The 17,282-nt window shown below is 49.0% G+C and overlaps 1 protein-coding gene across 7 annotated transcripts in view; it reads left to right on the top strand.

Annotated features, from left to right (window-relative positions):
• The first annotated feature begins 6,701 nt into the window (after positions 1 to 6,701).
• TMEM131L (transmembrane 131 like) overlaps positions 6,702 to 17,282 on the top strand; it is an 83,393-nt gene continuing 72,812 nt past the window's right edge. For 3 of the 7 annotated variants that reach the window (XM_064449840.1, XM_064449841.1, XM_064449838.1), the window contains exons 1-3: positions 6,705 to 6,874; positions 7,213 to 7,283; positions 14,644 to 14,687. In XM_064449840.1, the coding sequence (XP_064305910.1) occupies positions 6,751 to 6,874; positions 7,213 to 7,283; positions 14,644 to 14,687 (239 nt within the window). In that variant the 5' untranslated portion in view covers positions 6,705 to 6,750. Of the gene's footprint in view, positions 6,875 to 7,212; positions 7,284 to 12,535; positions 12,581 to 14,643; positions 14,688 to 17,282 lie in introns of those variants that run through there. The other 4 variants (XM_064449844.1, XR_010372686.1, XM_064449845.1 and 1 more) reach the window with 4 other exon arrangements.

The raw sequence follows: 17,282 nt of genomic DNA, 5'->3' as shown, positions 1-17,282 counted from the left end.
TAGCTGACTTGATCCATAAGGTGTAATTTTACATGGATCATTCCTATTTTTGTGTGGGTCTCCCTCTCCTTGTCATTCTTGCTAGTGGCCGAGGTGGCTGAGAGGCTGCTGCCTGCAGCCGAGCACCGGGGTTTTTGCCAGAGAAGTCCTACAAGGCAGGAGCCGGGGCTTTGTACCACTGCAGCCCAAGGATGTGGGTGACCTTCACAGCCCAAGTGAGGTGGCATGGGTAGGGTGGATGCTTATTTTTGGGACTCGAGGGGATGCTTTCCTCTCACCTTGAGATGTTATCGGTGCAGTTTATCAGCACGGTAATACAAATGACATGCCCTTGCCTAGAAGTGGCGACAGGCATGGTTGTGCGTTAAAAAAATTAGTGCCTTTCAGGAAAAGGACAGCTTTACTGACGCCTGTTTTGCAGCTATTTCCCTTGCCTTGCAGATAGCATAGTTCTGCGCTAGAACCATTCCCCTGGACTTTTGCATAGTCCACGGATGTGCAAACCACTTACAGCAATGCGGCGCCGCAGGATGGAGGAGTCGCAGAAGCCGGACATCTCCCCGTGGCACGGCTGCTGCGTCGCCTCTTGTTTTTATCATGTGCGCTCCAGGGGTTGTTTTCTTTTATTCGTAACAGCTTAGAAATGCACACAGCAATGGCTTAGAAATCATTCCAGAACGAGAGAATAAATATGCATAGGTACAAATCTCAAGGGCAGGAGAAAATTAAGGATGCTTTGCTTCACATTGGTACAGGCGTGACCCTCAGCGACAGAAACTCAATGCGCACCCCAGATTTCCTGCTCCCCCCCTCTTTCGTGCCTAGGAACCGCAGGGCTGTCAGAGCAGCGTGTCATGTTTTCTACATGATGCCATCACTTCAAACCATGCAGCGAACTCATGGGTTTAGGGAGCCCAGCATCATTGTCTCTGAAGCTTTCAAAGCTTCGCTTTAGTTTTAAATGCCTCTTTAAGCACAGACAATGCTCCAACAGGCTTGCTGAAACTAAATGAAGCTTATAAAGCTTTGAACGCTATTGTAACACGGTGGGTCCCGCAGGAGACTGCAAAATCCTGCTGTGTGCAAGGATCCACCATGCTTTCAAGTGGATGCACTGTATGTGCTAAAAAATGTAGGCAGAGCAGGGCAAGGAAAGGACAGAGCGTGTCAGCGTATTTTTTGAATTACCTAGCATTCGACTGATATCGCAATGGTAACATTGCTTTTTAAAATAAAAGCATTCATGATCCTTTCTTCTTTAGTACCGGGAGAAGTTTGGGATAGAGTGGTGTATGTAAATATACATACACGCTGTTTTCTTATTTGAGATTCCAGACCAAGTGGCTCTTTTTGAGTATCTCGCCTAACCATATCTTTTTTCCCTCAATCTTTTGTAAACTGCATTATTAAAATAACTTAATATTGTCCTACATTCATCAAGTCTTCTATATGATCATATATAGACGCTTGCAGATTTTTTCCAATGAAAAATGCATGAGGAGGGGGAAAATGAAAAAAAGTAGGGCAGGTAAGTACCCTATTTTTCTGGCTGTGTTTAATCACAGCCTAGGAAGTCAAAGCGAGCTGGCAAAAATTCTGCTTAGAAACAAGAGCGCAATGTTTGTCACCCACAGTAATGAGTACGGTGTCATTAACAGCTTACTGGGGCAGTGCCGTGCTGCCTGTTCGCTTTCCCGTCCTCAAACAGGCGATGGGCTGCTGACCCAGATCAGGCGCGTAAGACGACAGCGATGCCTCCCCGACAAGCCCCAGCAGTGACAACCGGTCATTAATTGTAAAAATTCTGCCAGCGTGAGGTTTTAGAAACGATTTGTACTTCTTTAATTACACTGCCAGGGCAGGCTTTGTCCCGGGCACTCTTATCAGGCTGAATTAGTCTTTAAAAGAATTAGGCTCAGCCCAGCTCAAGCTGCACTTACCAGCTTCGCTAAAAATCTTCGCTGGGGATGCGGGGGCGGGGGGGAACGCACAACAGTAACTGTCACCAGGAGGAAGACAGAAACTCTTGTTCCCATATTGGTTTATTATTCTAATGATGTAGAGGCGCCCCGACGGAGAGCGCGGCCCTGCTCCACTGGGAGTTACACAAATGCTGAGATGGTAGGAGAGCCTCTTCTCCCAGAAAGCTGGCTAGCTAGGCAAGCTAGCTGGGCAAACACCAGGGAGAAGAGGGAAGGCTGCTTACCTTCAGTTGTCTCGTGGGGATCCGAGCACAAAAATGTATGGCTGTGCCCTGCCAGGTCCCCTTTTTCTGTTTTTTTAATCCTTGTGAACTCACCCATGAGCTGATCTTTGGGGAGCACGTAGCCCTGTGGCGGAGGTCAGCGGGACTTGGCTTTCCTTAGGTGGGACTGAGCCCCCGCTGATTTGTGCCTGGCCCCGAAGCGCCAGCAACAGGCGTTTAGGGAAATGCTGCCCCTTTGACGAAGAACGAGCTCGTTGGATGAGTAGATGACCCAGATGAAGGTGTTATCCCCCCTGAATCTCTCTTTGGGATTTGTAGCCTTGTCGGGGGGACTGGCCATTGCTGCACTTGCCGATAGAGCTGGCCCCAGGCGTGCGGGCGGGTGTGGGAATGTACAGCCACAGGCCTGATAAAGCGGAGCTCAGCAAGGGAGGCAGGCTGCCAGGGAGGGCAAAATTGGCCCTGGGCTCAGCTGGAGACTGCTGCAGGCCCCAGGATGGGTGCATTTCAGCCCATGCCAATGGGGCTTATCACTGCTGATTTCCTGGCTGGGGTTGGCAAAGATCAGATAATACTCTAGAGTGGGCTGACCTCTTCCCTGGGGCTTTTTTTTTAATAATTTTTTTAAATATATCACCTTCGGTGCATACCACCTCTCAAACTGCACCTAATGGAAGCCCCTAAATAGATGACCAGTATACTTATTTTGAGCACTAAGCACATATGTTGTAGTACGTGGCTGAAATGATTGCATACTTGGACTAGAAAGGCTGGGCTCAATTCCCCCAGAAATTAATTTTGCCTAGTATTTCTGTAAAGCATTCCATGTTTTTTTGAAAGGCAAGTAGCTATTCCCACACTGAAAGTAATGGGGATTCCTAATGGCATTTAGGGCTGGATTAATTGCTGCGTGCTTTACGATTTGCAGAAGTTTACAGTGGTATCTCTAGGCTGCTGTAGGTAAAACTCACCTCCTTTTCCTTCTAGTTCAAGGGCAAAGGAAACAGCAAAAGCAAATATTTCAGCAGCGCATCCTACTACTGAAAAACAAGTCAAAGATCTTAAAGTATGACAGCACAGGGATTTGTTTCATATGAAAAGTATGCATATAGCCTCAAAAAATCTTCCCTAGCTGGGAAACAGCATCACCAATAGGTCTGCAAGCTTTGGAAGAGCGCTGACACATTTGCAGGTAGCCGGGGGAGCTGCACAGGCCGGTCCATGCCAGGTTCACACGGCGGGACCATCCCCGCCTGGTGCATCGCCTGACAAGTTCCTCATCCAAATATTTTAGCGGTTGTTTGCTTTTCCGAGTTGAGAAGGGTGAATCTATTGGCTCTGGATTAGTCACTAATTTCTGAGGAACAGAAGAGTACCATGGTGGACCATCGAAGAGGGCCAGCAGGGACATGCTGGCAGCCATTTCTCCCCCTTGCTGCATCCTGTGCACCAAGCTCCTTCTCACCGACAGGTCTGCAGCGAGGCTAGATGAGCGAGGCTGCTCTAAATAAAACCAAGCTGCGGCAGTGAGAAGGCGGCGAATGTAGGTCGGATGCAGTTGGAAAGCTGTTGGTGCCGGCGCCGATGCGAGCATAACCGGGTGGTGAGGGATGCGGTGTTCGGGATGCCCAGGCTGCCTAAAGATGATGGGAGCAGAGAGAGGGGTTGCATATCACGTGCCAGCTCGCTGCAGGTTGGGCTGCGGGCGAGGGGGAGCAGGGCAGCCCTCACGCTGCGAGGGGGGAAGGTGAACCCTGCTTGGGGAAGTGTGAGCCAGCACCCGCTGACCGTGGCCAAGAGAGGATAGGGTGGGTGAAACCGGTGGGGCAGCGGGTGCTGCAGGACACAGGGGTCTTGTGTCTCCTCCTGTGCAACCAAGGCCAACAAAGGCAGATATTTCAGCCTGCTGGAACCCAAATATCCATTTTCTTATGATTGCAGAAGTCACCTAGAGCCTTATCTGGGAGGAAAAGCTTTCCCGAGTGCTCCCCTTCTGCTCTGCCCGCCCAGCATCATCCTTGCTCTGTCTTCCCCTGCGCCCTCTGTGGTGGGGGGCAGCTCTCCAGGCTCACCTGGGACTGGCCCAGGAGCACCTCCGTGTATTCAGCAGCAGGTACATTTCACCTCATCTCACGCATGAGGAACAGTCCCAGGCATCTTCAGCTGGTAAAGGGATGCACGGAAGCACAGGAGCGGGAACGTAATTAGGCCGCCTAATCCCATCTGACGTCTGTTACACAACACGCATCTCCCCATCCGATCACAACATCTGCTTCGTGGCTCTGATTTCCTCCCAGTTCTGCCCGTTGCATCTGAAAAAGCCTCCAGAAAGCAAGGTGTTCAGCCCTGCCATCAGATTGGGGTGGCTCTACCACACCTGCAGAACGCCTTACAACTCCCTGCTTTCCAAGGCTGCAAACATGCCCCTTGCCTTTAATGGGGGAAGCATCTCCCAGGTGAGCCTGGTCCCTGCCTGGCCTGCGGCTCAGGCTACCTCTCTTGCCTAACATTTTAAAACCTGCTTAGCTAAACCAGCCTCAAGACTGCCTAGGAGAGTCTTCCTCTACACCCTGACCTACTGCCAGCCAGACCCCTTTCTGCAGACATTAAAAATGCAGTTGACTTTTAGACCTAGACAGGCAAAAATCATCATCTCATGTCATCATCAGTCTTTAAAAACTCAGCAAGAAAAAGCTTGTAATTTAAAATAACATCAGTCTACGGCTGTAACTGGTATTCCATCTGAGACCAGTTGCAAAAGTGGTGAGAACAGTTCCCTGATGAATGCACACTACGTTCATGGTGCCATGCAGCCCCTAGGAGGGGTTGTTATACCCAGTATAACCCATATAATATTATTACACCATTATAAGCCTCTTTCTCTCTAGACCATCTATTCACGCACCTGTCCAAGCGTGGCTGCATGTTTGCCAGCAGAGAAGCAGCTGACCATTCCCATTTTAACAGGCGCTGTTTACCTGCCAGCCCCGGGGCGCTCAGGGTCACAGGCAGAGGGGTGCCATGGGGTACGCCTGTGCAACTGGGGCAGTGATTCCTCTGCCTGCATGTGAGGCAGTGTGGGCAATGTGATTGAAGGCACAGAGGGACAGGACGGAAAACAAAAGACCCATGTAACAGGCGGAGAGCAGGAAAAATGGGGGAAGGGAGAAAAAAAAGCGAGAGGAGGGCGAGGGCAGGAGACAAGAGTGCATCGCCATACATCGGCAGTTGGGCAATATGGGTGAATGCCGAAGCCTTCTCCTTTAGGGAAGGGGTCAGCGTCGCTCTTGCCACGAGCAGGGGTGTGCTCCCTGCACACAGACCTACCCTCGCCCCCGGCTGCTCAGTCAAACACGGACAGCCTCTGTGCGGGAAAAGCTTTTACAACCGCGAAGCGGAGAGGGCATTGTGTAGCTGTCCCGCTGCCGATGGGGACCGAGGTCTCCGACGGCCTCATGTGTTGTCTCAGTCCAGGGCTGAAAATGGGTTTTGTCATTTGCTTGGCTTTATTTACGAGCCTTTGGTGAGTAAGCACCGTGTTTCCATTGTTTATGTGAGTTACTACGTGCGATCAGTAAGGAGAGAACCAGATGCAATTTTGGGGTTGTGCAAACCTCGTTAGCAGAGTATTTGTTTTCTTTTTTCCTCAAGGTTTGCAGAACTAGCTTAACAACTGTTTTTCCTGTAATTTAAGCATTTAAGGGTTTATTTTTTTTGAGCAAAAGGCACAAGTACTTTAAAATACAATTAGAAGGGCGTGTGAACCGCATGTTAAAACCACACAAGCAGCATGTGCTATTGCTGGGCTCTGTTCTACGCTTCTGTTTTATAACCGCCGTAATTACCGGAGAGACCCATCGGGCACCCGAACAGTGACGTAAAACCAAAACGGATCATGAGAGCAGCAGTAATCCTCTGACATACAGCGCTACGAAGCAGTCAAGAAACACTAAGGCGAGTAAGTCTCACTGCCCATTTATTCTCCGAACCGTACACCCGCTTTGGCAGCATCTTCCCTAAGAACATCTGCACGAAGGTCACCAGATCGGGGCTATTTTACTTTTTCCTTTCTCTTCTCCCGCTCTGTTCTCGCGCTGCTTCATTCTTCCTTTGCTCACTGTCTTTTTTTTTTTTTTTCTTTAAAAACAAAAAAGAAGGGAGCACCCGAGCCCCGGCCGGGTGACACCCCACAGGGGTGTAAGGCAGCGCGGGGAGCTCCCGGGCCGCCGCACACCACGCGGCAACTGCACGAACGCGGTCACAAACCCGATTTTGCACCGGTTTTTCCCATCGCCTCCCCCGCCTCCCTCTTGCTTTGGGGGGGGTTTGGGGGAGGCAGGGCCCCCCTCCCCCCGCCTGGCGGCAGGCCATGTGCTCGGCGCTGGCGGCGGCGGGAAGAAGGGGCGTGCCAGCGGGAAGGGGCGTGGCGCGGCGGCGCGCAGCCGCGTGGCGTGGCGGTGGGCGGAGCCCGCGCCCGAGGCGGCCCCGCCCCGCCGCCGCCCCCCGCCCCCGCCCAGCCGCAGCACGGCGCGGCGCGGCACGGCATGGCGGGGCTGCGCTACCCGCAGCAGAGCGGCTATTGCCGGGCGGCCGCGGCCATGAACCTCCTGCTGGGCGTCTTCCACGTCCTCCTGCCCTGCTTTCGCCCCGGGGAGGCGCAGGGACAAGGTGAGGGCGCCGGCGGGGCGGGCCGGGGGAGGGAGGGAGCCGCCGCTGCGGGCGTGCGAGGGAGCGAGCGGGGCCGCCACCCCCGCCGCCGTCCCTCGGGCGGCTGCCGCGGTGGCAGCCCGGGATCACAAAGGGAGCCGGGACGTGGCTGGCATCCCCCGTCCCCCCCCGCGGCGTGCCCGCCGTGCCGCCCCGTGCCCGCCGCCCTCCGGTGTCAGCCGGGCCGCGCCTGGCTGCGGGCCCGCCCCGGCGCGGGGAGCCCCGGGCCGCCGCCCCCGGCCCCTGCCAGCGCGGCCGACCCACCCGCCGTTTCTCTTTCTGTGTCTCTGCCCCCGCAGCCATCGAGCCCATCCCCGGCGTGGTGGAGCTGTGGCAGGCCGAGGAGGGGGAGCTGCTGCTGCCCGCCCAGGTGAGGGGGCGCCGGGGCGGGGGGCGGTGGTTGGGGCTGGGGGTAGGGCGATGCGGGGCCAGGGGGGGAGCGATGCGGGGTCGGGGGCCGTTCCGGAGGTCGGGGGGTGGGGTGGGGGGTGCGGGGCCCGGGGGGGGGGGTGCGGGGCCGCGGCGGGGGGCGGCCTCACCCGCTGTCACGCCGCAGCCCCGACCCCGCGGCCTCCCGCTCCCAGCGCCGGGGCCGCAACCTGCAGCGGGGCTCCTCAGCTCCGGGGTTTTCTTTCCTGTGGGTTTTTTACCGCTTTCTCTTTCCCTTCTTCTTTTTTTAAAATTTTGTTTTAAATTTTATTTTAATGAATGCATTTGTGCACGGCAAATACTATATGCGCACGTAGCGAATACGCATGTATTTGTATGTCAGACCCGCTCAGGTGAAGCCATTTTTCCCCTTCAAATGACACATCATTTGCGATGTCGTTCGGCTCATGGTAGCGCGTTTTTGTTTTGTTGAGCCGCTTTTGTTGAGCTGCAACATGATTTGGTACGTTCTGTATGGGGAGAGGAGCCCGTACAGCGAAACAGGCGGCTGGGCCGGGGGGCGAGGAGGGGTGCTGGGGGGCGAGGAGGGGTGCTGGGGGGCGAGGAGGGGTGCTGGGGGCGCCGGCCTGGAGTTCGTGGCATTTGAGGCAGTCATTTAGCTTGCACTGACGGACTCTGCCATATGTTGAGCTGGGCCTTCCTAGACTTCAAGGCACCAGGCTCGTAAATGGGAAGCAGCAGTCCTTAGGGACATCATCTTATGTGAGAGGGAAAAGAGAGTAATTTATTTCTCTTAAGCCATTATATCATTCTCTGTTTAGTGCTCAGCCATTGATACCCATTAACGTAGGGAAAAACAACAGAAGTGTTAGTTCCTTGGCAAGCTAACGATTGATGCTGCTTACCAGGGCCCAGCGTTTTGTATTGTGGTGTTATGAAAGTACTATCTATTGTATATACAAATACTTAAAAAAAATTTTATATATTACGCTGTTCAGAAATTGCCTGGTGCGGGTGTGGTAGCAGCTGAGGTAAGATGTAGAGTCTCTGTGCCCAGGGATGCCTAAGGAACTCGGCCTTTTGCTTGTGCAGTCTTTACCTTGAAGACATTAAGATGCATTAGATGTAGAACCGTGTAATGCAGTCATTTATAGTTGCTCCTCGTTGCAAAGCTGCAACTGAGTGGTGACGAAGTGATGTTTACTTCCTGAGGAGATGAGGTCCTCTTGGAAAACACTTTGTTCTTGAGCATCCTCATAAAAAGCTCTAGCATGACTGAAGCAAAACCAGGCGTGAACAGCCCTTGAGTTTGGTGTGGTGGAATGTATAGTCCCGCCGAGCCCTCACAGCAGCAAAAGGCAAAGCTGAGGCTGCTGCCCCTCTATCGTTTCTGTAGATGCTGCATTAGGTATGCAGGAAAGAAAATGGGTCTTCTAGTTGTGACAGAGTGAGAAGTGAAAATAGCGATAGGCTCACTGAAATAAAAGGCAGACGTTAGAAGCCAATGAACCAGTCTCTGAGCACGAGTGATGCAGAGGCTGTTTTGCATGGCTTTCCCCTCCGAGCCTGGGGACCGCAGCAACGTCTGATGCGTCGGTGACTGCTCAAGCCAAAGCAGGAGGGCCTGGGTTCCTACAACAGGATTTAAGACCAAAGTTTGGTTCCAGGCCCATCCCTGATGCCTGAACTTCTGTTCCCTTGTGGGCTGTGGCCGAATTTGAGGCTGCCTTTTCCAGCTGTCAGAGAGAGAAAGAAAGGAGACCTCCTTCTGTCCCTGTGGATGTGGTGAAGGGACCCTTCCAACACCGCTTCTGTGGAGCAGTGGCATCGCTCTGCGATGGCTGGTCGTGGCTCCTCTCTGAGCTCCCAAGGAGTCGAGGATAACCCACAATGCTGCGATCCCCTGCGGCATCTGCGAGGTCCTGAAGGCAATTCAGCGTCATCACCCTCCTGCGTGGCTGTTCGGGGTGGAGATTTGGAAAACTGCTTCATCTATTAACATCTGACTGCCCTTCCTTTGTTAGAGGGATGCTTAAACTTGCAAGGGGTTTATTGCGTGTTGGTCACCATGCTCCACTAAAAAAATGGTCTGACTTAACTCTACGAGGAGAGCGTCCATGTCCTCTTCCTTGCAAGAACAGACTTTCTCACTTAAACCCTCACAGAGGATTGTTGCCTAGTGTTTGTGTACCACAGCAGTGGTGATGCGATGGTGGGGCTCTAGTAAGAGGAAGAACTTCCTTGCTTTTGAGGGGATAGTAAATGTTGTTTCATAGGGAATATCCGAGGGTTTCTTCATTCACATGTCTAGAGATAGGTCTCAGGGAAGACTTTGGGAACGGGAAGTGTTCTGGTTCCTCGATCTGGTTCTTCCTGTTCCCTCTTGGAGGAGGGAGGGTGGGAGAGCAGCATAGGAGAGCGACGACTTCGCGTGCAGAAGTGAAAAATCCAGGGAAGGAACTGTGCATGCTCCTCACCAAATGTACTTCCCTCCTGCCTGCCCGTCGCAGGCTTTGAGCAGGAGTATGGATTAGGTTGCCCTGTCTGCCCAGCCTCTTTGCCTATTTCTGGCAGTTCACAGTTGCTGATCTGATGGATGCTTTTCCCTTTCTGTCATGACTGCACTATTATTTTATTTTCCATGCATCATCAGCTGCCTGTGACAGGGCAGTTTTGAGCATTCCTTGCTGCCTGCAGAAATTGAGGGTGGAAGTTGGATGGGTCGGTAGCCCGTTCAGCTGTCAGGTTGCCCGTGGGTGCTTTTGTTCCAAGAGCACACACCAAATAAAGACACATCATGTTCACAGGCGGGGGAACAAAGCATTTTAATATTTGTAGTTGCTTTTTAGGCCTTTCACAGCATCGCTTTGTCTACGTGAACTGCATGAATTTGCATGCTGGAGCGCAGCCGCCCAGGGCCCCTGTGCCTCCACCCCAGTCGGTCGTTCTACCTTCTGTTTCCTCTTGCTTCCCTTTCATTGTTTGTGCTTCGCATGTGCCCCCTCCCAGCTTCCCTCTTTACATCCATTTGCGCTTTTTCTTCCCCCCGCCCATCCTTGGGATCTTTTCTCTTGATTTTGGCTTCCTCTGAAGCCTGCAGAGCCGTTTGGGGATGGCTCACCTACTGTTCTTGCTCCGCAGCCGAGCCTGACGGGTGCCTGGAGCATTGCAGTTGGTGAGGGTGTGTGTGGGCTTGTGTGCCAGAGCTGAGGAGGAGCTGGCTGTATCTAGCGTGCTGACAGTCTTCCACTGGTCTGCAGCTTCCTCCAGGATTTCAATGTTTCTTCCTGGGTTGCCTGTTTGCTTTGAGACAAGCTGGGTTTCCTGGTTGGATGCGGTATTCGTGTTCCCTTGTGCCCAGTTTGTCTTTCTCATTGAAGGTGGTGTAAAGTGTAGGGTAGCTGCAGAGCTGCTGCCTTGCTCTCCTTCTCCTCCTTTCCCTTGACCTCTTTTTTTATAGCAGATGTCCCTGGGGTGGGTGGCTGGATTTTTGTTTTTGTTTTCCTTCCCATCATTCATCCCCAGTATGGGAAAACGTAACGTCTTTCCTGCCCTGATGGTTGAGAGGTGGATGGAAAACCAGTGGGATTTTGACATGGAAGATCTTAAGTGCGAGAGGCTTGATTAGAGCAGTTGTGGTTTTTATTTAGACTCCTTATAATTTTGTGATTTTTTTTTTTTTGCTTGTTTGTTTGTAACTTGTTAATACTTAACTAAAATGCTTGGGAGAAAAGCTCCTTTTTGTAGGATGTGACACCCAAGCCCTTCACCATTAAAGGCTGAAAAAGCTCCAAATACAAACAGCCATGTTGGAGCACTTCAGTGCAAAGCTGAAAGGCAGTTATATTTTTGTTGTTGTTGCTGAAGAGGAGAGGGAGGAGCCCAAGCAAAAGCACGGTAAGGGTGTCAGGCCTGCTGTCTCCACGGCCATGAGTGTATGAAAGGAGAAGCACAAATGCCATGTATTGTTCATGGTGGACACCACTTAAAAGGGGTATTGGAGAGTCATAGTTGACTGTTTCTGTCAGTCAGAAAACTCTTTGACTACTGTGAGCATCTGAAGGCAGGGGCAGGCAGGTTGGGTACCTGCAGGGCAGGGCATTCAGCACTTTCAGCCCCATCGGTTTCAAGGGAGGAACTACTTTAAAATGAAATACTGAAGGTTAAGTTGTAGGTCTTGTTATCGTGATTGAAAATGACAGTAAATCATCAAAGGCAACATATGCCAAACTCTTTTTTTGGTGTTGTGCCACATCTGTCTGATGTGATGGGTTTTCTACTGTTCCTGTGTGTTGTATGTAGGAGATGAGCGAGATGTTTCATTAGGGGAACGCCTTGTGTACGTTTCAATTTGCTTGCAGATACTTAGGAGATTACAGTGACTGCTTATTTCAGATTACTGTGATAATGTTTCAGGTGCTTGAATGTTGGAGAAAGAGAAAGATACCACTATATGTACTTTGTCATAGTCTGTGACAGACACTGGGCAAATACAGAGCTGCTGCCTGGGTTTTCCCTTTAAAGGTTCTGCTTGGTTCTGAAAGATTTTTATTTTCTTTTCTTCCCGTGTAGTAGCAACTCGTCTTCAGTTCCTGTTCTTCAGTGCAGCTCAGGGGCTAATAAGCTTAATTGTTCTGCTGGTTTCGAAAGCTGATGAAGACCTTGATCTTACATATGTATCTGAGATATGTGGCACTGCAGCGTGTCATTAACAGACGCGCATCCCATCAGCTATGCACAAATTGAATGTACGGAGTCACCTACTTCAAAGCAGGGTTTGTCTGAAGGCACACAATTTGTGTGAAAGCTTGAGACAGACTTGGGGTGGGAATTGTGTTCTGCTTTGGACTGTTAAAAGGCTCTTCCAGCCTCCCAGCTGAGCTTCTGGATGGTGCTGATAGGACTTGGGGCTGGTTGGCTTTGCAGATTATGCAGAAGCTGTCAGCCCAGGCTCTCATGACTTGTGTGATATGAGAGGGGCACTTTCAGGGGCTTTCTAGCATAAGATAAGCACCTGCCCATATTCAGGATGAGGTTTGGAGGAGGGGGACTTTTTTTCCTGTCGTGGATAGGCTGCTGGGACCTGCATTTTGGCTTCAGGAGTCATTCCCTTCCTCCCACCATCCCCCTGTAGTACTTGTCTGGCAATACGGTAGTTTGAGAAAGCACTTTTTTTTTTAAATCCTCAGTGTAAGTATACACGTAGCCTGTGGCATACAGAGGAGGGAAGATAGGAGAAAGCTGGACATGGGGCTCTGTGCATGCTCAGAGTCAAAGGTGATTTTTTAAAAAATTTTTTTTCTTGCACAATTTTGATTTTATGCTGTGGCTGCACTGCAGATTGGGAAGGTTTTCTTCATCGTTGCTTGAGGAGAAGTGGTAAGATAGCTAGTGTTAAGGCTGCGTGCTGTGTAATGACACAGTCCCAGGTTTCTGATGCCTGGCAGATGTTAAGCCACTTAAAGGAGGAGTTAAGCTATTTAAAACGAGGATAGCTTGCCAGCCTGTTGTGGTAGAGAAGCTGATTCTGGAGGAGGTGAATGAGGAGTCCTCTAATTCTGCTTGGTATCCTACTGAGGTCCTAGAACTACAAAAGGAGCTTGGAGAAGCTGGAAGGCAGATGATGGGTTCGTATTGTGCCATACTGGTAGAGTCTAACAACAAGGCTTAGCTCAGTTATTAGACATGGCTGGGTCTTCATGAGGGCCAGGTGCTTGGACTTGTAGGTAGGTAGGTCTGTGCTGAAGAGCCATGTGATGTGCTGCAGATCATGGACAATTATCACGGTGTCTCCAACCTCCCTTTAAGGGCAGGCATACAGAAAGATTGTCAAGTCCTCAAATTAACCTGTACTTTCCTGTCAGTCTTATTACGATTCGGTTATGCTGTGGTGAAGGCTGTGCTGCTTCTGTTGGATGAGCTGCTTGTGGCAAAAGATTGAAGTTTAGTTGCAACTGGTAGCTTTTGGCAAGATCTGTAATAATATTAGCCATAAGGTCATTATTTTAGCCATAATAATGTTGTTGATAACTGTATTTGCTGCCTTTTCCTTAGTGTGGTTGTCATTTTTTTCCCCATTCATGAGGTTCAGGTATGCAGAAATCCTGCTGTCTGTCTGTTCAGTAAATGAGTAGGGCTGCCTGGGCTGCCTAAGCTTCTGAAGCCTATAGAAGGGTGTTCAGAGGTTGTGCAGGTGATATTTCCCCCCTCCCCCCCACCCCAGTATGCAGTGAAAATAGGAGCTAGAGTCAGAGCTGGTGACCTGGGGCCTGTTCCATGATGCACTTACATGTGAAACGTGTAGGAGGGCTGGTGGAAAGTGCACTCTTTTTGTTTTAAAAAGGTTTTTTTTTTCTCCTACCTTTTCATTACTAAGGTCTGTAGCTTGTGCCTTGTGGAGCCACCACCTGCAGAAACAGTAGCTGGGGAAACTTACCAGCTGTTCCTGGCAGGATAACTGTAACCTCTTGCTGAAAAATGTTAATCTCCCTAAAGCTGTCCCTGGTTTCATCAGCACAGGTTGGGTTGCTGTAACACACTCCATTTTAAGTTGTACCTGAAGCTTTCCTGGGGATCTTGGCCGGTTCAGAGCAGCTACCTGCTTGTTTTAAATGGATTTCCTGCAGGGAGCTCATTGAACCGATGCTGGAGTTCATTTCTGTAGACAGCTCAAAGTGGTTAGTTGTGAACTGCAAGCTGGCACAGTTTGTTAACTGCATGTCTCGAAAATTACCTTAGTCCAGCAACTGAGCTAAGTTTAAGGCTTCTACTTTCTCCTGTTTCTGTATGTGCGGCTGATCACTGATAAGATCTGGGTTTGGGATCTCGCCACCCCTGTTGGAACGTGGTACCTCGCCTTTGCTTTTGGCGTTACCATGTGATCTGAATTTCAAGGTGTTTTGCATCCTGTTTTCTCAGGTACTGGCTAATGAAATTTAGTGACGGGGGCAGATAATTTGAAGGTGAAGGAAATAGTCTTCCTGTAGTTTGAGGGCAATTGATGGCTTTAGACTGAAATTGTATGTGTGAGCAGAATTTTGTATAGATGCATTTGTATAAATGGAAAATGAGTCTGTTCAATCAACATTTGGGAAAAAAATGGAGTACCTATGTTAAGTTACCATTTATCCTGGCAAAATGAGCTGAAACCTCAAATGGGATGGCCAGCATCCACCTTACTTGAATTGTAAAGGAATCACTGTAGGAATTTTGGATTTCTGAGTTTGTTTTGCAAGCGAGTCACATGAGAGTCCATCTTTGGAGGATTTAAAAATGGTACGTGTCCAGTGCACCCTGGTGCAATTCTGAGATTCTTACGTATTATTTTCTCTGTTTGTCAGGCTGATTCCGAGGAGGATGTGGAAGAGCATCCACAAGAGCAAAGGTAAGCAAAACTTGAAAGAAAACAAGAGTATTGAAGCTCGTTTTGGTTTTTGCTTTATGAAATACTGAAGAGTAATTGGGCTGACTACTAAAAACTATTTTTTGTGCTGCACATTAAATAGATTTTCATTACTTGTGGCGTATGATTTTCTCAACGTTAATTTGTTAGCAAAACCAGAAAACAGTGTGCAGCTTATGGAAGACTGAAATGCCTTCTTGCATCTTTCTCCATATTCTATGTCTAGGCTGCATTTGCTTTTCATTGCTTGTACACAAAAAAATGTTTGAATTCTGCTTTATTGTATATTTTGTAATTAATTTATTTCAACAAGAGGACAATTTTCTGTTCCAAAATTTGCAAACGTAAGTAGTCTTGGAGCGTTAATGTGTACCAAGGCGGGGAGGAAGGTAAAGAAGATTTAAAGCCAAAGGCTTATTAGTGTGTTACTGTGAAACAATAAATATCCTGCCTTATTTCTTGAAATCAGATAAATAATAAAGCTCTAAAGAACTGTAGCCTCAACTCTGCTGTTTCTGTTAATATTAGGCCTCCTCTCTATTGAAGGGTTGGGTAAATAGCATCGCAGAATATTTTTTTAAATACACATTTTTTTTCTTCTGAGCGTCCAGATTAAAATGCTTGGACATCTACCAGTGAAACACTTCCTTCCTTTGGTATGTGTTAATGTGGGTACAGCGTTCAGTGCCATACCAGCCAGAAAGATCACAAGACTTAAAATAAACACATGTAACACCACCGTGCTCTGATGGCTGCAGTTAGCCAGAAGTGCTTTTTCTCATTTATGTCCTGTCTTTGCCCCTTAACTTGGGTTTGAGAGCAAATAGACCTGATAAAATAAAAGCCTTGCTGGGAGTTGGCAGTAGGGTTAAGCCTGGGGGTGGAAAAGGGATGGATATGATGGGTCTGTCCTGCACTGCAACACTTCTTCACACAGCTTTTCCCTCTCTTTCTGCCCCATCGGGAGCCTTCTCATCCAAACCCAGCATCACATTAGGGCTCCTGTGCCCCATCTCCTTGGGAATGACAAAGATGGTATAAAAACAGGGTGGAAGAATTACTGCTGCCTCTGACAGCTGGTGCTGATGGTTTGTGCTTACCAATGTCCCCCATTTCCTACCTGCATTGGGGACATTTTTTTTTTTCCTCCTCCCCTTGCAAAAAGAGGGGTAAACTGTTGAAAGCTGTCATTTTCTCTGCACAAATACAGAACTTTCTGATTTTCAGCTGGGGACTACTATGGTTTTGATGCAAAATTTTCACTGCGTGCCTAAGCATGCTCTCTTTATTGAGAGGTAGACAGAAGACAGCGGTTTCAAATGCTGTGCTTGAGGTGGTTTCTGAGATCTTTCATGAGTAGCAGAGAGATGTAGTTTAGGGAAAAAAACCCCAAAACTCCAGCTGCCTATTTTTTTCTGGAGGTGGATGGAGTAACTGGCTACTATGGCAATAGTAAAAATATTATTGAAAGATAAATAGTTCTTGAGACTCAGATAGGACATAGGAAAAAGTGGTTTGACTATTTTTTGTCATTCAGGTGCTTAAAGATTTTTCTAGTAATTACTCATTTCCAAAAATGAACTTGTTTTCTGTAAGTAAAGTTTATAGGGTTCACTTGCATGGATGGAAACATCCTTCTGTTGTCATACTGAAATGCTTCAGGAAACTTGCCTAAACAGACATTGGTTTGCATGCATCTTTTAAACTGTTTTGGTTTGCTGACGTATGTAAACACCGATCTGTGTGTGCTCTGTATACTGAAGGTATGTTATAGTGTAGACGTCATGAAGATGACCTAGCAAAGAGGTACATTAGAAAGACTAGAATTTATTAGTTTCTTTCCAGATAAACTTTCCTTTGCTTGGCTTATAGTACTACATGGTGAAATCATGGGGATTTCCTTTTCCTGTAGCAGCAAAACCTGAGAGCTTGCAGCATCTCCATCTCGTCTGCCAGTGTGCCCTAGGGAAATCAGCTAAAGCTACTGAAATTTGATGTGAAGCCCCTAGAAGCAAGGCACCTTAAGGTAGCAGTATGAACAGAAGTTAATGGAGGTAGGGAATTCAAAATTTTCCCCAGAGCTGAAGAAAGTAGAGAGCGTTCAGCATTTTGGGGCATAAAGGAGAAAGTATCTTCCCAACACACTGTTTCATTCAGTTTTTAATTCTAGGTTAAAGGGCTCTCTTGGGAGCTTGCTAACCTACTTTTAAAAAAAGAAAAAAAAGTAAAGTATTAACAGTCTGTTAACTGACTTCCTGTGCATGTGCATTGCAGCATCTTCCATTTGGGGTGGGCTACTTGCTTTTCTGTTGTTTTTGTGGCAAGTGCGCAAGGGGGATGGAGGTAGTCTCATTATTTCTGCCTTAGGTTTAGCTTTAACAAATAGAGAAGTTTGCGTGGAAGTAAAAAGACATTGTCAAAATAGCAGTTTTTGTAAAGAGCCATTTCAGAGGTGAATGAGAAACGGTTGGTTTGAAGGTCCTTGGGTTTGCAGCTGCCCTGAGTGAGAAAAATGTAATTAGCAACTCTGTAATTTCCAGCCTGTGATTCCTGCCTTTCCAGTTGCTTGGATGCTAC

Source organism: Phalacrocorax carbo, chromosome 4 (assembly GCF_963921805.1).
Source record: "Phalacrocorax carbo chromosome 4, bPhaCar2.1, whole genome shotgun sequence".
Classification (NCBI taxonomy): Eukaryota; Metazoa; Chordata; class Aves; order Suliformes; family Phalacrocoracidae; genus Phalacrocorax; species Phalacrocorax carbo.
Note: the sequence above shows the minus strand (reverse complement) of the source record. Positions and strands in the feature narration are given on the sequence as shown.